Consider the following 21,910-nt stretch of genomic DNA (forward strand, 5'->3'; position numbering starts at 1 on the left):
TTTTTTGATGGTACCTTCAAATGTTTAATGTGCTTTGCAAGAGAGTCAAACATCTAAAAGTAGAAGTATTTTATTAAGCATTTTGTACTGTAAATTTGGAGCAGTGTACTTTATTTAGAAATGCTGAATATAGAATATAGTGAGATATATATTTCACATAATGTTCTCCTTTTATCCAGCTGGAACGTAGTTATCAGCGGTTCACAGCTTTTTATGCCAGCCGTCACAGTGGCAGGAAATTGACATGGTTATATCAACTGTCTAAAGGAGAATTGGTAACAAACTGCTTCAAAAACAGATATACTTTGCAGGTAAGATCACCTTTTTATTTTGGAATTTTTTTAAGTCTAAATGAAGTTAAGGCAATGTAGAAATCAGAATCCAGTGATTCATGCCGCAGAATCCAAAGAGTCACATGAGCTGAATTCTCATTCTTTCTGGCGAAGGGACAAGTTACTTAATGATGCTAAGCCTCAGTTTTCTTTTCCATAACATGGGGATGTTACTGCTTATACACTGGAAGTGGTGTGAGAATTCAATGAAATACTGCATTTAATAACTGTGTGGCTCAGCTCCCGCCTGACACACATTAAGTGTTCAGGTGGTAGCTTGAAAAGCTGGTTTCATATATTTAATTATGATAATAGCTCTTTTCCTTTGACAAAGTTTCATATTAATAATAACCTTCACTGCTTACAATAGTACTGAATACTAAATAATAATAACTGTGTGACTAATGTTTCCATTTTATAGATGAGAAACTGAGGCTCAGGTTAATTTAAGTGACTTTCTCTGGATTCTAGCTTATACGTGGCAGAGCCAGAATTTCGGCTAAGGTCTTTTCCCTTAAAGAGTCCAGGTTCTTTCTACTTGAACTTTTGTGCAGGATGGGCTTCACAAGTAATTGCTTTGTTTTAATTTCCAAGAAGGTTTCACTGGTGAGCTTATAAAAATAATTGTAACTCTATTTTTAAGTGTTAAGAAACTTCTTACTGGATTCTTCAGACTCGGATCTGCTCATTAATTTAAACTTGCAATAATTCTACTCTGATAAAATAGTCAAAATGTATAGTATTCTGTTAGACCAGGTCCAGAGGTCTTTATCAACTTGAATGTAGATTACTATACAATTGAAGTTTTGTTTTCTTTATCCCCACATATACATAGAAGAATCCATGAGTTTATCCTTTAGTCCCTAAACTGTCAGCACCCCTTTTTTGACCAGGTGGGCGCTTAGCAAGGGGTATGTTTACTGAGTTAAGGTGGCCCAGGGCAGGCACAATGTCATATGTCAGTGACCTGCCCTTTCCCAGCCCTTGTGTTTTTATTTAAGGTACAAACAAATAGGTGCTTTTCTGTGTTTTTTCTTTGATTCTTTAAATAATTTTTATATCAACTTTATTGAGATAATTTATATACAATAAAAGACACCGTTTTAAGTATACAGTGTGAGTTATGGCAGATGTGTACCCCTGTGGAACCACACCAAGCTGTGGAGTGTTTCTTTGAGATCAGTTTGGTGTTGGTCTCTGCCCTTAGAGATTGGAGGCGTCCTCCCCACCCTCTTGGGAGAGGTCTCTCAGCCTCTTAGATTCTACCCCTTCTCCCTCCCATGGTCATTTTTCTGATTGGCATCCTAAGTCTCCAGAAGCACTGTTGGCACTCAGAAGCACTAACCCAGGCCTACAGGTCATTGCTTGTTTCTTTCATTGACCAAGGTCTGCTGCTCGTGGTTCTTGTTGCTGTGGATTATGGAAGAGAAGGGAGAAGGGATTCCCATGGGAAATGTGGGAAAGGAGCCAGGCTCCCCCACAAGAGGAGCGAGCCCTCAGTGGGCGTCCATTCCCTGCCCACACTTAAGAACCAGTGGGCACTACCTGGCACGCTGTTTACTAAAGGCTGCCTTAGAGCAGCTGTGATTTGCTTTAAGCCATTTCATACTTTACATAGTAAAGTACTTAGGATAAAAAAAAAATCAAATATAATTCAATACGCAGGTCACTTTATGTCAGTAATGTACCACGAGACAATTTTCTTTAGCATTTGTGCAGAAAACAAATTTGAAGATTGATGCTTAAGGTTTCTGTATATACCAGATGGGTATATATTTATCTATATAAAAGTGAGTGTGGATGCATATATAATTTGTATTTACATAGACAAAGCATTTAGAAAAAAATTCAAAATCATTTTAATGTTTGAGAAGGTGGGAAATGACGTCTTTCAGGAAAATGTTGCATTGTGGTGGAATTTCGACACTTTGTATTCCCTTTTAAGTAGATCTGCTTTATTTTTTGCATCTGTTCAAAGAATTCATTTCATAAATAAGTTCTTCAAACCCAGGCTATGTATTTTTGGAGTTGTTTTCCATGCATTTAAATTTCGCTTCTCTTTCTTTTATATGGGGGACCTCGAAGGCCTCGACCTTCCAGATGGCGATCTTGCTGCAGTACAACACGGAGGACGCCTACGCCGTGCAGCAGCTCACCGACAGCACGCAGATCAAAATGGTATCTCACGCTGCTGTTCTGTGGACAGTGTAGGGAAGGTGTGGGAGAGGATAGGGGGTCTCCGATCTGAAATAGATATTTGCCTTATGAATATGAATGTGCTCTTATTCCAGGATTTTAATACATGTTAAAAAAAAACTTAATTTTTAAACTCAGTGTAACAATACACCATGTGCACACACATACACGTGACATGCTTTTCTCTCATTTAACCCATTCTTAACCCTCTGTCCAGCTAAGCTTTTATTAAGCTTAAATTTTCACTTAATTTTAATGTTCTTGCTTTCAGTCTTATTTTTTATTGAGATATATTTCACATAACATAAAATTCACCATTTTAAAGTATACAATTCAGTGGTATTTCACAAGATTGTACAACCACCACCACTATCCAATTCTAGAACCTTTCTGTCACCCCAAAAAGAAACCTAATACCTTTTAGCAGTAACTACCCTTTATCCCTTTCTCCCTGGTCCCTCCATGGATTTGCCTACTTGGGGGACATTTCATGTAAACAGAATAATATGTAGCTTTTTGTGTCTGCCTTCTTTCACTTAGCGTAATGTTCTCAAGGTTTATCCATGTTGTAGCAAGTATCTGTATTTCATTGTCTTTTATGGCTGAAATATATTCCAGTTAAAGATGGACCACATTATCTGTTCATCAGCTGATGGACATTTAGGTTTTTTCTACCTTTTGGTTATTATGAATAATACTGCTGTGAATGTTGACGTACAAATTTTTGTATGAACCTATTTTCAGTTCTCTTGGTATAGACCTAGGTGTGGAATTCCTGAGTCATGATAACTCTATATTTAACTTTTTGAGGAACTGTCAAACTGTTCCACAGTGGCTGCACCAGATCATATTCTCACCAGCAGCGTATGAGGGTTTGTTTCTCCACATCCTCACCAACATTTGTTATTATCCATTTTTTTGATTATAGCCATTCTAATGGGTATGAAGTGGTATCTCATAGTGGTTTTGATTTGCATTTCCCTAATGAGTAATGATGTTGAGTATCTTATCATACACCTATTGGCCATTTGTATATCTTCTTTGGAGAAATGTCTATTCATATCCTTTGCCCATTTTTAATTGGGTTATTTGTCCTTCTTTTTGCTGAGGAGAAAGAATTCATTATGTATTCTGCATAGTAGACCGCTATCAGATACATGATTTACAAAGATTTTCTCCTGTTCTGTGGGTTGTCCTTGCATTTTCTTTATCTCACAGTTTTAATTTTGAAGTCCACTTTATTTTTTTCTTTTGTTGCTTGTACTTTTGGTGTCATATCTAAGGAGCAGTTGCCTAGTCCAAGGTCAAAGACTATTCTTCCCCAATTGATTGGTCCTGGCAACCTTGTCAAAAATCAGTTGGCCATAGATGTATGGTTTATTTCTGGATAAATTCAGTTGTTTTCCACTGATCTGTATGTCTGTCCGTAGCCATTACCACATTGTCTTGGTTACTGTTGTTTTGTAGTAAGTTTTGAAATTGACACCTCCAACTTTGTTCTTTTTTAAGATTGTGTTGGCTATTCTGGTTCCCTTGCATTTCCATATAAATTTCAGAATTAGCTTGTCCATTTCTTTAAAAAAAAAGGCAGTTGGAATTGTGATACAGATTGCATTTATTTTTATTTATTTATTTATTTTGCTGAGGAAGAGTGGCCCTGAGCTAACATCTGTGTGCCATCCTCCTCTATTTTGTATGTGGGTTACCGCCACATCATGGGTTGATGAATGGTGTAGGCCCGCGCCTGGGATCCGAACCCGCTAGTCCCAGACTGCCAAAGAAGAGTGCACTGAACTTAACCACTACACCACCATGCCAGCCCCTGAGATTACATTTAATCTATAGATTGCTTTGGGGAATATTACCATCTTGACAATATGAAGTCTTCTAATCCAGGAATATGGATGTCTTTCCATTTACTTGGGTTCTTTGATTTCTTCCAGCTGTGTTCCATAGTTGTCAGTGTACAAGTCTTACACTTTGGTTAAATTTATTCCTAAGTAGTTTATTATATTTGATGCTATTTCTAATGGAATTATTTGTTTGTCATTAATGTATAGAAATAAAATTGATTACTGCATGTTTTGTATCCTGCAACCTTGCTAAACTCATTAGTTCTAATACTTTTTTTGTGAATTCTTTAGAGTTTTTTTATGTACAATCATGTCATCTGCAAATACAGATAGTTTTACTTCTTCTTTCTCCTATTTGGATGCCTTTCATTTCTGTGTCTTGCCTGATTGCTCTGGATGGAATTTCCAGTACACTGTGGAGCTGAGGTGGCCTCCTTTTCTTGTGCCTCATCTTGAGGGAAAGCTTTCCGTTTTTCACTATTAAGCATGTTAGCTGTGGGTTTTTCTTAGGTGCCTTTTATTAGATTAAAGAAGTTCCCTTCTATTCCTAGTTTTTTAGTGTTTTATCCTGAAAGAGTGTTGGATGTTGTTAAAGTGCTTTCCTGCTCTATTGAGGTGACTGTGCTTTTTGTCTGTTGTGGTGTGTGACGTTGTTTGGTTTTCTTATGTTGAACCACCCTTGCATTGTTGAGATAAATCCCACTGGGTCATGTTATATAGTACTTTTTATGTGCTGCTGGGTTTTGTTTGCTGGAATTTTCTTGAGTACTTTTACATCTGTATGCATAAGGGATATTGATCTGTTGTTTTCTTGTGATGTTTTTGTCTGGTTTTCGTGTCAGGGTAATTACTAGCCTCATAGAATGTGAACTGGAAAAGTCGTTTATCTTTTAATCATGCTTCAAGTTAGTCCAAAATACATCTTCAAGTTCTAATAAAATTAATTCGGTCCTTTGTATGTAAGAGTCTTTTCTCCTTCCTCCTTCTTCACATCAGAAGGAGAAGACTAAAATGGAGGTGGAGGCTGAGGTTGCCCAGACTGTGGGGAGGGTTCTGCACCTGGGCACCTGTTCTACAGAGCTGGCGGGTCCAGTGGTTTCCTCTGCTTGGCTTTCTAATGAGAACTCTACGCCAGCCACTCAGCTAGTGTTGAGTAGCAGGACTCCCCCGTGGGGATGCAGCTGCTGTCCCCTCCCAGCGATAGACATTTGTCGCTCAGTCAGATTTGGCTTGTGGTGAAACCTGTCATCCCTGCTCTGGACTAGCCAGCAGTGTTCTGATCCTGCTTGGGGGTTCTGGGCTAGTTACCCCACTAGACGCCTCTCACTTTTATAGCTTTAACCTTTCACCCTCTGGTCAGAATGCGTATCCATTTCAGATGAGGGCAGGCCCTTTCTGTCCATCCATGGGGGGGCGGGTCCTAGGTACGTAGGAGTCCAGGTAACTGCAAGTTGGGCTGATGGTGCTGTCCGATTTCATGGGATCATGAAGCTGTGAAACTAAAGGAGAGCTGAGAAATGGTCAACCACCCACTGTTTACGGGTGAGGAAATGGCCCAGAGGCCACATGATGTGCTTCAAGTTCATCAAAGGCAAGTCGACAACAGGGTCGCCTGCCACCAAGCCCCGTCATGTTCGTGAACAGAATGTTCTTTCTAGTTCTGCTGAGTAAAGCTCTCTAGTGTTTCTTCTGCAGTGATCAGCGTCCAGGATGAGTTGTCAGGCATCTAGGAAGTGAAGAGGTTCCTGTAGGTTTAGTTAAAGAAATCAGTTATGCACGGTTTCTGACATTTGTAACAGAATTGTCAGTTTTTATTATTGGGTGATCAAGGCCAGAAAAGGGTTGATTTCACTTTTAGAAGTAAGTACTGGAGGAAGTAGTGAATTTCAGGAACCTCTAAGCAGCACCATCTCTCTTTTCCTCTGGAAAGATTCTTCTACTTGGGTGACTGTTGTTTTACTATGGAAAAATGGACGATGGGGTTGCCTGTGGTTTTTATTGCAAAGAAAAATGCAGTTTCTCTTTAACTTATCTTTTTCTCTTTAATTGCAGGACATTTTGGCACAAGTCCTTCAGATTTTATTGAAGTCGAAGTTATTGGTATGTTTGTATAGTTTTTTTTTTTGTTTTTTTTTTAAAGATTTTATTTATTTATTTTTCCCCCAAAGCCCCAGTACATAGTTGTCTGTCATAGCTGCACATCCTTCTAGTTGCTGTATGTGGGATGCGGCCTCAGCATGGCTGGAGGAGTGGTGCCTCGGTGCGCACCCGGGATCCAAACCCGGGCCGCCGGCAGCGAAGCGCACGCACTTAACCGCTAAGCCACGGGGCCGGCCCTGTATAGTTTTTATGTTAAGCTAGAAGGAAGCCTTTTCCTGAGATTATGTAGTAACAGTTGTTTTCTTATAGGTCTTGGAAGACGAAAATGCAAATGTTGATGAGGTGGAATTGAAGCCAGATACCTTAATAAAATTATACCTTGGTTATAAAAAGTAAGAAAACTCTAAGTCCTAGAGCACAGACTCGCCCCTGACCCCTGTGCACTTCCCAGCGTGGCTGCACACGGGGAGGTTGGGAACTCTGTGGGGTGGGCCGGCATGGGGGTCGGAGGGCGGTGGAGGCCTTGACTCTGCTTGACGCTCCTGGGTGTTTCTCCATTTGACTCCGTTTCAGTTTTTGGTTTTTTTCTTAATTTGGCAAATAAGTCTTCTTAAATGGCTTGCCTAGAAAGTTTGGACCTCTGTGTCCAAGTGTTTTGATTTTATTTCACTTGACAGAATTTGGGGGAGCCAATTAAGGAAGTGAATTCCTGTAATACAGATGTCCTGTTACAGGCAAAGTAGGCACCCACCCTGTGGGTGACAGAACCAGCCAGTGTTTGGTCTGAGGGCATTTACACAGCCAATGGCCGAAACCGCACCAGAGAGGCAGAGACGGCCCCACTCGCCCTCCGTACAAGGGAGCAGAGCGCTGCTGAGAGACTGAAAACAGAAGCCTTCTCTGTTGTCTTTTAAAGCAATAGTAATAAGTTTCCTCCATTTTCTTGACAGTAAGAAATTAAGGGTTAACATCAATGTGCCAATGAAAACCGAACAGAAGCAGGAACAAGAAACCACACACAAAAATATTGAGGAAGACCGCAAACTACTGATTCAGGTGACTTTGGGTCCCTGTTGGTGTCTTGTGGGTTCCCTCACGCTGGAGATGGTGATGGAAGCCCGTCTGGTGCTTCGTTTGGGTCTTGTGTTGGCTGTGACTTGCAAGTGGTTGCCAGGCTGAAGGATGGTTCTGGATGGAATGGATGAAATAATAGATGAAATAGATTAGGGCAAGTACATGTGAGAGTTAAACTACAATGGGGGGAAGGAGAGCTACTGAAGGGGGGTAGGCAGCTGCTGTGGCTTTGAAGACTGACTATTTTCTCATTTTTTAAATGTTTTGTAGTTGGGTTAACTTATTAAAATTGCTCATAAGACCAAAACATTTTAACGTTTGTTGTCTTAGAGCTGAAACATAGGCAGATAGAACTGGCCCCAGTCCCTTCCCCCCTGCAGTGAACCATAAGCCAGGGCGTGGGTGGAGAACTTCAGCATGTTTGCTAGTTGGCTTAGTTGTCAAGGAGCAGTTGTTGTAACCCTCTGAGACACGCGCGTCTTCCTCCCGCGCTCCCTCAGGCGGCCATCGTGAGGATCATGAAGATGAGGAAGGTCCTGAAGCACCAGCAGCTGCTGGGAGAGGTGCTGACCCAGCTGTCCTCCCGGTTCAAGCCTCGGGTCCCCGTCATTAAGGTACAGGCGTTTTCAGAGCAGAAACACTCCGTTTGTTGTTTTAGAAGAGAAAAGATGTAACACAAAGTAGGTTGATTAGTTTCCTGAACAGTATGGTTTATTCATATGTAACAGATTTCTGCAAAAGAAAAGAGGCTTAATTTTTAAACTTTTAGTTGAAATATGTATACAGAGAAGTGCACAGGTCATAGGTATTCAGCTTGCTGATTTTCTCAAAGTAAAGACGCTGTACGGCCAATACCAGATCAAGAGTTAGAAGGTGACCAGCATTTCCAGAAGCCTCCCCTTTTGCTCCCTCCCAGCCAGTACCTGTGCTTGCCGTAGAATTGCCTCTGTCACATGTCTGACACCGTAAAGCAGTTCGACCTACCTCTGAACTCTGTGTACGTGGCTTCTGGAGTCCACGCTCTCCCGTGTCTGCTAACAGCATGTTTGGGAGATGCAGCTCTGTCGTGGCCGTGGCCCATGCTCATCTTCAGTGCTGTGCGGGCACTCCTGTGTCAGCACACGCGGCTCCTGGTGACGCGTCTGCTCGGTCCCCGTGGGGTTAAGGTGGAAGCTAAGCAGCTCTTTGCCTTCCGGAAACCACTTGGTAAATGGCAGCCAGTGCGGAGCCCCAGAGGGCGGCAGTTGACGGGCTCCCCGGCAGCCAGGAGGTCCCTGTAGTTCCTGGGGTTGCCTGGAGCCCAGGGGCCAGTTTGCTCAGGGAGTCCCCCACTGCCCCCTTCCCTGCTAAGGACGTCCTCAGGTAAGACTGAGAGTGGAGAGAGACTCGGGGCCGCATGGCTGCTCCAGCATCTGGCCAGTTCCTGGGGTGCTGGGAGGCCCCGCTCCCTGCTGGCTCTGAAGAGGACTCGGGTGCCCTTAGTGAGGACCTTAAAGAAAAGGGCACTGGGGGGACTCCATTTAGGAAGGCAATGTCTTGGCTGCCTGGGAGGCAAAACCACACACTGGAGGGATATATGGAGTGATTTGCTCCCAACTGAGCTCCCAGGGGTGGGGAGATCGTGGTGGGAGTGGCCTGTCTCTGTTCTGGTAATAAATGTGTTTTTCTTCCCCTTTCACTACCTCTTCCTTTTTAAAAAATAATGCTCAGAAATGCATTGACATTCTGATCGAGAAAGAATATTTGGAGCGAGTTGATGGTGAAAAGGACACCTACAGTTACTTGGCTTAACCCTTCTAGAAGGGTCTGACTGTGCGAACTGCAGCCAGTAGTTCCTGGTGGAAAAAATGAAAACTCAAGTTCATAGCAGCCAGCCTGCCGACATTTGGACCTCCCTTTTTAAAACTGAGACCAAGACTCCCATCAGCTGGTCTCAGATGTACATCAGAACTGCTCAGGATTGACACATTTCAAGTCTGTAAATATGGACACCAACGCCATTTAACCTAATTTAAGAACAGAGGGGACTCGAACCTTCCATGCTGAGGGCTGCATGCTACTGCATTTAAATCAATACATTGGCTACATGGTTAACCGCTGTCGTCTTAGGCAGCACTTAAAATGTTGGCAGCACTTTGAGAGCAAGTCTGAATGGACCCATGTGTAATCTGCTATGAGAAACCATTTGTATAGTGTGTTTCATTTTTTAATGTGTGAAAATAAAGAAAATTAAAGGATTTCTGTACAAGTCGCATTTGGTTTTGTTTTAAGTTTTACTAATTTCTATTTGTAAATAAAAGATATAATGATTGTGCAAATTTATATTCCCACTGTCTTCCTGTAGTCTAAAAGGCTGCATTCTTTAGATTGAACATTTTTTGTAAGATCTTAAAATTTTAAGCCCCCTTGTAATATTTTTTTTCAAACGTTCATGCTCGTTACTGTGACTTCCTCCAGTGACTTGAATGCGTCATGTGAGATTCAGTGACTACGTGTCGATTCTGTTGACACTTGTAACAACTGAATGGGTTAATCCTCTGCCCTCGTGCAGGCAACAGTGTGCCCTTTTCACAGGTGGGGAAACTGAGGCGAGAGGAAGGACCCTGTCACTAGTAAGTAGTGGAGGTGGGCAGCCGGCTCCGGGACCACGCTCTCTCCCGCTCTGCGGTCTTGTGTGGTAAGTCCACAGAGCAAGTGTTCAGACGTGGAGGGGCGATGGGGCTAGTCACTCCTTCGTCTGGTTCTAACCAGTTAACATAAAAGAAGCAATAGTTTCAGATGATCACATCAGCTTTTACTGGTAAAACCCCCTGGATTAGAGGAAGGAGGCAAGACCTCCCTCCTCCCTCCCTGACTGATGCTGGGAGGTGAGAAGCAGGCAGGCAGGACGAGAGCCCGGACGCTTTTGCTTTTCAGGCACCTACTGGTGGGTTGGACAGTGGTCTGGCTGTTGGGAAAGTTGCTCCTCTAGCGAGGATGGAGTGTCTGCCCCAGCATGTCCCCCGGGGAGAGACCCGAGGCCGGGGGTGCTGGTGCTCCGCGCCCGCTCCCAGCACTGGGAGCAGTCATTTCCTGCCCAAAGACAGAAGAAACGGAGACGTGGTAGCAGAGACTTGCCAGGCAGGCTCCACTCTGCAGCTTGCTTCTCACGAGCTCCCTTTTCCTCATCAACCTCACAGGTTTCTTAAGTGATACGAGTACTAGAACATACTTAGCAAACTAGACTTCCACTGAGTCCAAGTTATAAAAGACAGCATGGCCAAGGGGATAAGCAGAAGTGCTTATGCTTTCTTGGAACAATCTGGCACTTAACAGGTTAGTTTAAAAGTTAAAGGTTAAATAGGTTATAAAAAGTAATAGACTAAGCACTTAGGTCATGGTTTCCACTCCTTTTAATATATGATCTTTTTCAAAAGATCTTATAAAACTTCCCAGTGTATAAAGCAGGCTAAAAGCAGGAGTCCCACTCAGGGACCCTCCCTCCCCTCCCATCCCGCAGGGCCCTGGGGCCCCCCACGAACCCTCTGGAGTTGGGCTCACAGCTTGCTTTTCCTCGCAACAGCGTCTGCCTCCAGGACAAACACGCTGCAGAGCAACACCGTGGAGCCACTTGGACAACTTGTGCTTGAGTCCGTCAAGGGTGGGAAATATTTTAATGAGATTTTGCTGGTGTCTCCTGAACTCCTCCAGGATGGAGAGTGCCCTTGGATCCGTACCTTGGGTAAGTCCGAGCACATTCAGAAGAGTCAGCAGAGGTGAGCTGAGGGATGGCTACCCCGCATACCTTGTACCTGCGCCCTTCACATTAGGTGCACATCCTGTTTAGTGGATGTTTTGCCTTTATTCCCAGACCATATCCTAGCCTACCAAGGACGGTCAGGAGCCTCCACAGGCAAGCCAGAAGAATCAAGTTCCCTTACGTGCCCATCAGCTGCATCTTTCTTCTAAGAAGTGGAGAATGGCACTCTGAGGAGTGTATTTTTCTGGGTAACTTGAGTAGTCTTTTGAAGCTGCTTAGAGGCAAAGGCCCGGGTGTTCTAAAAACTCTTGGTGCCCTGAGGGATTGTTGACTGCGACACTGGTACAACCCACAGGAGTTGGTCGGTTGAAGGCAAACCATGTTCTGGGCTAAGTGTATGTCACCGTGGGAACCACAGCCTGAGGGAACCACTTCCTCTCACCTAGGGAGGAGACCAGGCAAGGGAGGACCTCACTCAACAGCCCGGAAGATAACAGGTTCTCCTGGGTTGGACTCTGTTGTCAAACATCATGCCTGCATAGACATGGACTGCTGACCAGTCACCTGTCAGTGCCTTTGTGAGGACGCAGCCAGGGACACTAAAATACAGGCCTCAGTAATGAGTAAGGAGAGGACAGTAAATACAGGACCAAGAGGCACTGGAATTTACTGGTATTGAGTGAACATTTTAAGATGGCCTACCTCCTCGCTGAACACTGGCATCTGATTTTCCTTTGAGAGAAACTTAGGTATGACCACACCCAGATGAAAAAGCAAACATGCTGACCTGTTTGAATTGAATGCCCCTGCTGATCAAGACTTTTTTTTTAATCACAATAGCTTGGCTGTCTGGGTGATCTGGTTTTATATACCCGGATCTCGTCTTTCCAGTTCACACATCTATCCAGTGGCAGACCAGATAATGACGTCGTCATAACAGGTGAGTGGCCTTTTTTTAAAAAAAAACGCTTTGTGGAGGTGTGGTTCACATAGAAAAAGCTGTCTACAGTTGATGTATTGGACCACTTCAAATACCTGGTACTATCTATACCCGTCCGGGGAGTGAGCAGTTTATAAGGAAGGGCTCAAGGAGCAAACATTTATTTCAGCTAAGTCTAGTAAGCCCAAAGCTCATTGACTTTCAACAGAATAGGTTCTTTCAAAATGTTCACATTAGGAACCTTTCTTGATGACCTTATCTACCAGTTTAAATTATACGCTGTTAGTTCACTAGGACTGATTTGGGCGGGGATGGTGCAGTGGTTGGAACACCTTGGGCAGAGGTAGAAATCAGGACTTGGAGTCAGTGAATGGATACAGAGATCAAATGAACCAGACAGTAATGAAAAATAAGCAGTTTCTAGGTAGATGGTTATTTTAATTTATGAAGGAAAAATACTGATTGAATTTTGACAAGCAGAACAGTGTATTTCCTGGTGCCTTCAAATCCACCTGCAGAGTTGGCCTGTGGGCGTGGTGCTGCCTGTGCTTGGACGTCAGGACTCGGCTTCGGCCGTGGCTTGTCTTCATGCAGTTCTTTATGACCGTCAGGAGAAAAGGCTGAGGGGCCGCAAAAATGGACCAGCTGGGCAACCTGTTGGCAGGGTGTCTTCGTCCTCAGTGAACTATGTGTAAGAAACGTAGCCGTATCCTGATATGATACTCACACTACTCAGTTCTGTACCTTCTCTGGTAGGGAATAAACGCCAAGCTTAGAGGCACACACACACTAAGTTATTGCGTTGGGGGGGGGGGTGGAGGGAAGGAGAAAAAAGCATACTTTAAACTTAGCTTTTGCCCAGATTTTGTCTTTATTAATTGGGTATTTGAATGCCTTACGTATCAAGCTGTGTGCTCCCCTCCCCCTGATTATAACTAAAGGAAAGTAAATCTGACCGGATCTGATGAAAGATGCCCTGTATCACATGGAATCTAGCAAAGGGGTGCAAGTCAAGTGTTTCTGGTCAGAGAATCCTCGTTCATGAAGTCAGCAAATAGGGCACTGGAGAGGTCAGGGTCCAAAAAGATTTCTGTACTAAAAAGTACACCAGATGGTCCTCAAATTTACTGCTCTCCATCAATGCAATTTTTATTTTGTCTTTATGCGGCATTGGGTCTCTGGTATATTAAGTGAGCAGAACCTCCCTGGCTTCAAGGACCCACCTTCCAGTTCACGCCTGGGGCGAGGTTGGGAGCTGTTAACAGCAGAAAGGCTGTGGCTGGAATGAGCTCCGTGTCAGAAGATACTATTGGGGCAAGCAGTCACTGGGGTGTCCTAACCAGCCCACGTGTGAAAATGAACACATGGGCTCCACTCGTGTTGAAGGCCAAGGCTGGATCTCAGCCGCTGGGCAAGCACGGGAGTGAACCTGTGTGAATCGGTCAGCAGCAGCCCACCAAGTGCATGGTACCGTTTCCTGGGTGGAGAGAGGGGTCATTAGAGACAAGACACAGCAGCTGCGTCAATCAAAACCAAGCGGGCAGAGTACACATGAGATGAGTATCCAAGGCCAGGTCTTTCTGTTGCCAAAACTAAGTAGCAAATTAACTTTATTTTAGGACTCCCGTTGCCATGGCTTGTGCATCGATGCCATAGAAGCCAGAGGGTCTTGTCAATGTCTGCATAATTGGAAAGGAAGGTAGTTTAATTAAGCTTCACATTAAGTATTGTCACATTATAAATCAATAAAAATGTTATCGAACTCTAGAAAAGTCACTGTTTTGCGGCCCCGTGGCTTAGCGGTTAAGTGCGCGCGCTCCACTGCTGGCGGCCCGGGTTCAGATCCTGGGCGCGCACCGACGCACCGCTTCTCCAGCCATGCTGAGGCCGCGTCCCACATGCAGCAACTAGAAGGATGTGCAGCTATGATGTACAACTATCTACTGGGGCATTGAGGGAAAAAAATAAAATAAAATAAATTAGTAAAACGTGTATTTTTAAAAAAAAAGAAAAGAAAAGTCACTGTTTTGAGAGTTGCCCAGTCACCTTGGTCAGTGGATGCTGGGAGAGTGCTGGAAGCCCTCGCTGCTGCTCTGAGAGGAAACCCCGCTACCGTGCAGGGTCAGGAGCAAGCGCCTGCTCCCTGATACTTTAGGAGAGATTTCCTACTGCTTCAGGAAGATACAAACTACAGTTTGGTTACACCAGCACCTTTCGTAGGTGTGTAGGGAATCTCTTACACTGCTGTAGTTCTGAAGGACTGTATCTAGACTAATGGAATTAATAGCCAGATAGATAGATAGATAGGGTCTTAGAAGTCACCTGGTCTGACTCAGTGATTGTGTACCTGGAGAACAAGGCCGAGAGGTGAAGTAGCTCTTCCGCCACTCAGCTGAATGGACATGCCCCACCCTGCTCTGAGGATGCAAGCAGTGTCATTCACTTATGGACATCTACTCATTAATAGGCAATATTACTATAATCAGGCAAATTATACAATATCAATTATATGTGTATATTATATATTCACATATTACATATTTACGTTTATATATTTGTTATAATTAGGCAAATTAATAGGCAACGTCAGTTAAGTCAAGATTCACGGATTGACCAATCATCTAACTCCTTTGGTTTTCCAGTTGAGAGTCTGCTCTCCCGTTAGAGACATGGTCCTTTTCTCAAACCAGCTGATGCAGCCGTGTGACAGATGACTCAACAACAAGGAGAAGTTCAAGTATTCTTTATTCAAAGTTGAAAAATGTACCATACTGCATTATTGCAAAAATTCACTGGTACAAAACACTTTGCAGCTGGTGAGAAGGCAATAAAAAGTTGATTTTTAAACTCATTACTATAAATTATTCTTACAGTACTTTGCAAATTCAGAATTTCAGACTGCATTTTCTTTTTCTAAATTTTGCCCACAGTACTCGAGGTTCCTGAAGCTAAGGCAGCTGTTCCAGAAGGAGGAGGGGGAGGAGGAGGTAGCAGACGTCAAGGGATTTCCATTTCTCTTTCAATGCCCACATACTTCAGGGCATCAGCCTGGCTGTATCTGAAACAGCACGAAAGAGGAATGACCACCATCCAGCACGGAGACTAACCACCAAACCTGCTTAATTCAGTGTGTGCCCACACACATCCAGTTACACAGCTGCAGACAGAAGGCAATGCACACAGCTGTGTCACTGGTAGTATTTCTGAACTGGACAAACCTGTTAGTACAACCCTTCCCACAGCTTTCTCCCCAGCCGCCCCCTATGTCCCTGAAACACACTGCCCACGAAGGCAGATCCACATCATGGTACTGAGGGCCTAGCACTGGGAAAGCAAAAGAAAAACAGAAGTCACAATGATCTGGCCAGGACATGACTCAGGCCCCTAGTAAACAGGGCCAAAGAGCGGCCACAGCTGGTCCCTTCCAGGTGAAGAAAGAACCAGGACACAGCACGCAGAAGTCAGAAGAGCATGAGACCACCACAGGGGGAAAGCCTACAGGTCCTTTGAGAGGAAGTGTGCTGGCTGCTTTGCCCCCTAACCCCAGGTCCACCTAGCCGCTGCTCACTCTGGGGCAAGAGGGAGCACCACTTCTGGTCAAGTAGCTGCAGTGGCCTCCCACGAAAGAAGGATGGCAGCTGGGCTCCCGGCAGCAGTTTGCCACGGAAGATGGCTACACAGGGGCCTTCATTTAAGAAACTCAATACTCAGAAACAGCTTCCGGATGGGCCGTGTATTTAGCCACAGGATTTGCTGAACAAGACAGTCTGATTTCATTTAAATAACTTGTCCATTTATCCTACAGAACCTGACAATGTAAACCACCAGCCTGATGCTTAACCGCGTCAACACCACCACGGGCCCGTGCGTCCTCAGCGTCCTGACAGCTGGCAAAGGACCCAGAGGGTGACCGGGTAGGATATTGGCCAACTGTGCCTTAAACTGTTAAAATACTAACGATGTATGTAGAGGTACTCCAGCAGTTAACCAGTGTCCTGCGGGAGGTACTATGGGAATCAAGTGTGACCACACTGACTTGAGAAGACACACCTGCAGTAACGCAGGTGGCAGGGCTGTGCACACGGCACTGTGCAAGCATGGTGTCAGGAGGTCTGGGGGCACAGCAGCTCTTCCCAGCAGGGTTAAAAATGGGGCCTTCTGCATTCTTTTGACTATGTTTTAAAAATAAACATTACTTGTATAACAGAAACTACACAACCAGGCAAGTAGAACCTAACTCCCACGGCACCTGGTGACCAGAACTCAGTCCTCCAACACGGGAGATGCAGCAGAGCCAAGACAGCCTCTGTCCCCAGCTCCGAGTCCAGGAAGAAGCAGCCCTTAGATCACACTAGAAATGTACTGTTACCCACCTGTAATCAAAAAATAGCTCTTCACCAGTCTGGATGGCTCTCTTAGCAAAAATCCCTATCCTGTGATCGCCGTTCACCATCATAACTGGAAAGAGACACATCCCGCCGTCAGTGCGTCAGTGAAGACAGGCCACGGGAGGGAGCCCACTTGTTCACATGCTGCCCACCCATCTGTCCCAGGACCGTCCAGTCTGCCGGCACTGGACCGAAAAGGGAGTTCTGACTCCACGAGCACTTGCCTTTTGCATAGCAGTTGGGATTTACCGAATGATTTGCAAAACGAATTTTGTTACCCTTGCGGGTTGCATCCACCACAAAATCTAAAGAGAAGAAATAAGCACGATCCACTGAAGCATTTCAGTTACAGATCAATAAACACAAAGTTATGACAATTCTGGAAATACAACTGGTTATAGTTCTTCAGGGTTTGCCTTCAAAAGCAAATAAATCACTCAGCCAACTTCAGCATGAAATGACATTTGGAGGAAAATGCTATTCTAGGTTAAAATTAATCAGTAATTCAAGAGAGTTGTCTCTCTCAAATGTTGTTACTTACCAACTATAAATATATATTACTGAGCAAAACATTGCAAGAGATGGAATCTGACTAAATTCTCAATATCAAGAATAAGTATTTATCACATTTAAAATTACAGATTTTTTTTCATTATACTATTTATGGAACATGTTCACAGAAAGACCCTACTGTTTCAACTGACTTACTCTGAATATCCAAGGTGTTAAGCTCACCTGCGTTTGCATCGTATCCGCCCCCGCCCCCCCCTCCCCCATGACAGACTACAGCCTTACGTTCTCTACCCAAGAACAGCATCTGCAAAATCAGCTTCCTATGTTCTCAGTCCTTTGAAAACACCCAGAGAAGTTCTGGAGATGCTTCAAAATTCAGTCTCCACACCCCTCCCAGGTCACAGGTGCTGTTGGAGGAAAAGCCATGCTGACTCAATCCCCACGTCGTTAGAACACAAGAGGAGGGCAACAGCAGTGGCGAACCACAGAGTGTCCTACAGCCAGAGTGGTGTGGCCCCATCCACAGCGGGCTCAGAACTTCAGAGATGAATTCCTTCATACACACCCCGTTCTACCACTGAGGAATTCCTCCCCGCAAGTCCTAAGCCCATACCAGGTAATAAGAAATACCAAACGCTCAGGCATGGAGGTGGCGCTCCTTCCACCCCCTCATCAACACTTGGATCCTCAAACTGCATTTCTGAGTACATCAGCCAGTGGAAGGGCTCCCACATGCAACTCAGGAACTAAATGCCCATAAACTTACCATTATTCAAGTTGAAGAGAAAGCTGCACATGTATTTATCATATACTTTCCCTCTTCTGTCTGCTTCATCTTGAGAAATAATCTAAAAAGAAAGACAAGAGGGTAAGATTGTTTTTGGACTAGGTGGTTAAGCCTGGCAGGAGAGCACACAAAAGCTTATCTAGAGGATTTTGGATCTTCTTGAGGAGGATCCTCAACAAGTCACCATGGCCAGTTTCTCTCTCTCCCATTCAGTCTGCGTGCTCATATGTCAAAGAACAATATTTTAAGGACTTCAACCCAGAAATATTTCCACATCCATAGTAATTATGCTTGGAGAAAGTGATTAACAGAAATCTTACTGAACAAATACAAGCTTGGTGGGTTACTTCCAAATTGAAGCAAAGTTCACCCTATGGTCTCCCCTAACACCACAACTAAAAAGGCGTATGATTAATGACACTGCCGTTTCTAGGTCCTTTTTAGGCTGTGGACTGAGTAGGACAGACCCTGCATCACAAAGTTCTTGTTCCCCCACTTGTCCCCAGATGATAAATGCTAAATGTGACACGGACAGAAGCAGTGTAGTTACCAGCAAACCAAACCCACCAGTGTGAGTAAGTCCAAGCTGAAAAGGCACTCTTTGTTCATTTATTTCTAATCAAACCCCATGGACTCGCCCAATGAAATCAATCCTCAACAAAGAAGTTATTCTCTACAATACCACAGGAATCTGTGATATTCCTCTTGCCTTACCTCTCCACAGTATTCAGAGATGAATTCATTTTTCTGTACAGGATCTTTGATGAAAATCCCCCAGCCTGCCACGTCAGATGGTGCCAGCAATAAGTGCTAGAGAAAGAAAAGCACAATCGTATAATCAAAGAAGGAAGATGGGCTGCTGACACAGGAGACTGTGGGATGGTCCCTGTCAGTCCGCAGACCTGTTCTAAAGCAGTCATCACCCAGAGACAGGAGGAGAGCTGCCAAGGACCCCGAACTCACTGAGGGGTCGACTACGCAAGTATTGCCAAAGGGGCTGACACTGAAAAAACCATGTTTTGGGCTAAGTATTCTCTATCTTACAGAAAAAATAAAGTCGCCTCTGGTGGCAGCGGTCCCCTCCAGTTGCCATCCTTCAGCGAGGTATCCTAGAACTGCCGCACTTTCCCTTCCCCATCATTTCCTCAGTCTTTGACTTCCTTGAATTAATCCACCTTCAAGGTGAATTTAATACAAGAACATCAAATCACCGTCTCTCTCCATCCCTCCCTCCACTTCCCCAGAGGGACCACTATCACTAGCAGACACCTGCAGGACATTGTCCTGGTTCTTCAGTGGCTTCTCTGCCTCCCAAGGCCCTCTCATTTTTCCATGGCAGTTTCTCTTGGAGGTGGTTCCTCCACAGCACTTCCTTGAGACAGCATTAGAAACTACCGTGATCTTATCAGTCCAGCATTCTCTTCTTAGTAGATGCCAAGATGCCATCGCTGTCAATTTTATAGTTAGGGATTCCTTCCCAAACATACTCTAACTTTTCATCGTGGTTCATTATTATGCTTTCATTCCAAATTTCCTTGTGACCTTTAAAGAGGCTCCCAATCTATTCCAGCCTACACTCACCTGTCAAGGGAATTTCCCAAATACCTCCCTGATCAGAAACTAAATTAGCTGAATATTGTTAAGCAAATGAAACCCAGTTGGTAAAAAGTATCTACATAATTTTCTATTTTAGGAGTTAAAAGATGTCTACAAAGAAGACATGTCGACATGAATAGTATTACCTACTTTCTGAATGAATTGAAGGACAAACTAATCATACAATGGCAGGTATGGGATGGGGAAGAAAGGAGATTGTTAGGGCTGGTTGAGTGTGCCATGGGAGACTGTACAACCTCACTATGATGGGATGACCTCAGTGGACAGGAAGTACCTAGAGCGAAACAACTAAACACCTGGAAACATCACAGCCCAAAAAAAAGAAGCCATTGCCATACACAGAATTTCTGGTAGAAGAGGACTACTATAGGAGTGTGATCTCAACTACGTTATACAGCAGTTCAGTAACCTAAGACAGGAATACATGCCGCACCCACGGAAGGGGTCTGGGGCCAGGATGCCCGGACGGGAGATCCTGCTCTTGTCCTTAACAAGTCTGATAACTTGGGGTTTCCTTACCTATAAACTGGGGTTCATGACTGTTCCAAACTCGTGGAGGAATGAATTAACACACAGAACTTAGACCAGTGCCTGCTGTGTAATAAATGTCAGCTATTATTATGAAAATGATTAATTGAAGAAGAAACCCATCATCTACCCTTAAAAAAAGGAATACTGAACTTCCCCAGTATATGCTGTTAGTTTCTTTTGCTCAGTAATGACTTCCTAGTTGCTACAATTAAAACCACCTGCATGCAATTCCCAAGCTTCAGTTATGATTCCTGACTGCGTTGTTTTCAAGGTTACTAAAGAAACAGGAACTAAGTCTGCAAAAAATACCATGGGAAATTTCATCTTTTACTCTGCACAAAAAGGAACCCTGGATAAGAATGGGTCTCTATATTCTGATAGGAACACCATTTATTTGTATTAAGGAGACTAGATAAACTACTAGTTCTGTTAACTAAAAAAGAAATTCAAATCATCTAGTAAACCAATTATAAAAATACCTTATTCCAAATCTGATACCATTAACAGCTGTTTCTCAGAACTTATTAGTTCATCTTACAACAGAGCAAGGTGTTCTACAGAAAATGTATGAGATTGCCCAAGGATGTATTACCCAAAGAAAAATCAACCGTTTTCCCTCTATCAGCTGTACCATTCAACAATCATGTTTACTTTTTGCCCTGCTGAGTGGTCTCAGGCTGCCCCGGCACTGACATTCTGCAAGAGCCATCCAAAACCCGTCATCCAGGAGGGCCGGCGCGTACCTTTTTGGAGCCCCGCTGAATGCTACAGTTCTTGCAGGACACATTCTTACTGTCCCAGTGGTCAGCAGCTCCACAAGTGAGACAGAGGTCGGGGTCGCACTCCCGGACAGCCAGGTAGCACGGGCACTGCTTGGTGTTGCACTGTGCTTTGCAGCGGCAGCCAGGAAAGCGGTTCTGACCTTCAGAGAGATGGTCGTTGTCATCGTCTTGTGAAAACGCTGCACGGTGGTGCACGGCAAGTATCGTGCGAGGCCTGACTGCCTGTAACCTCACACCCACCTTACTAGCCCCTTGTGTGGCCTAGGATGCTGAAGTAACAGGACAGTTACAGCTGTCACCACTGAAAAAGTTCAGCACTAAGTTCTTGTCTTCCCATTTTCATTTGTTAAACCGTACGTATACTTCAAGTTCTTTGACTTATAAAATAGGCGTGATGGGAGGGTTTGGACTAAATAATATCCATGGTTCTCGACCATTCCTATAGTCCAGAGTTCTAGGTACATCCTTGGTATCATTCCAGCTTCATGTCAGTCTCGTTAAATAACTACAGTCCTTACCCTTATGCTATATTCCTTCACTCTGAAGACTAAACCCACCTAACTCTGACAACTTCTGGTGCCCAAAAAGTATTTAGGTAGCTATTTCTAGATTCCCCTTACATTCTGTGCCAACTTTATTATGATTTAAACGATCAAAGAAAAAGCTGCTTTAATCCAATTCTGCCTAGCCTACACGCATTAGCCGGGAGACTGGCTGGACACTAGCACAGTGCCAGTTACAGGGCTCCATAAACCCTCGTAAATAAATGGATTTCCTACAGGAAACAATAAGCAAGAGCTGCCGTGTTCCTGGTTTGATATAAATTACTATTTTCAATTGCTGACCAAAAGCATATTTAGTTCTCATGCAATTACATCAAAGCAACAGATACTTACACTCTGAACTACACTGACAAAACTTTTCACAAAAATTTTGTGCTATCACACAAGGGCACGAACTGTCACAAGGCTGCCGTGGGTGGTCACAGGGTTGATAGTTGTAAACGTGGTTAGAGGAGCCGTCTGCACAAAGATAAGAGCATGCAGGTCAGTCCAGAG

At 44.1% G+C, this 21,910-nt stretch overlaps 2 protein-coding genes across 19 annotated transcripts in view; one reads left to right on the plus strand and one right to left on the minus strand.

Annotated features, from left to right (window-relative positions):
• The window catches only part of CUL1 (cullin 1), a 99,536-nt gene extending 89,727 nt beyond the window's left edge, over positions 1-9,809 (plus strand). For all 3 annotated transcript variants that reach the window (XM_087432310.1, XM_087432304.1, XM_087432296.1), the window contains exons 16-22: positions 180-311; positions 2,418-2,510; positions 6,434-6,481; positions 6,791-6,873; positions 7,432-7,537; positions 8,056-8,169; positions 9,266-9,809. In XM_087432310.1, coding sequence (XP_087288436.1) covers positions 180-311; positions 2,418-2,510; positions 6,434-6,481; positions 6,791-6,873; positions 7,432-7,537; positions 8,056-8,169; positions 9,266-9,346 — 657 coding nt within the window. In that variant the 3' untranslated portion in view covers positions 9,347-9,809. The remainder of the gene's footprint in view (positions 1-179; positions 312-2,417; positions 2,511-6,433; positions 6,482-6,790; positions 6,874-7,431; positions 7,538-8,055; positions 8,170-9,265) is intronic.
• Positions 9,810-12,640: 2,831 nt separating this feature from the next.
• The window catches only part of EZH2 (enhancer of zeste 2 polycomb repressive complex 2 subunit), a 74,971-nt gene continuing 65,701 nt past the window's right edge, over positions 12,641-21,910 (minus strand). For 7 of the 16 annotated variants that reach the window (XM_087432266.1, XM_087432264.1, XM_087432244.1 and 4 more), the window contains 7 exons: positions 21,749-21,874; positions 20,814-20,992; positions 18,637-18,732; positions 17,902-17,983; positions 16,847-16,927; positions 16,608-16,692; positions 14,962-15,292 (listed from right to left, as the gene is read on the minus strand). In XM_087432266.1, the coding sequence (XP_087288392.1) occupies positions 15,232-15,292; positions 16,608-16,692; positions 16,847-16,927; positions 17,902-17,983; positions 18,637-18,732; positions 20,814-20,992; positions 21,749-21,874 (710 nt within the window). In that variant the 3' untranslated portion in view covers positions 14,962-15,231. The other 9 variants (XM_087432197.1, XM_087432281.1, XM_087432276.1 and 6 more) reach the window with 5 other exon arrangements.

This window comes from Ceratotherium simum, chromosome 1 (genome assembly GCF_057802395.1).
Source record: "Ceratotherium simum simum isolate JZ-2026a chromosome 1, ASM5780239v1, whole genome shotgun sequence".
Lineage (NCBI taxonomy): Eukaryota > Metazoa > Chordata > Mammalia > Perissodactyla > Rhinocerotidae > Ceratotherium > Ceratotherium simum.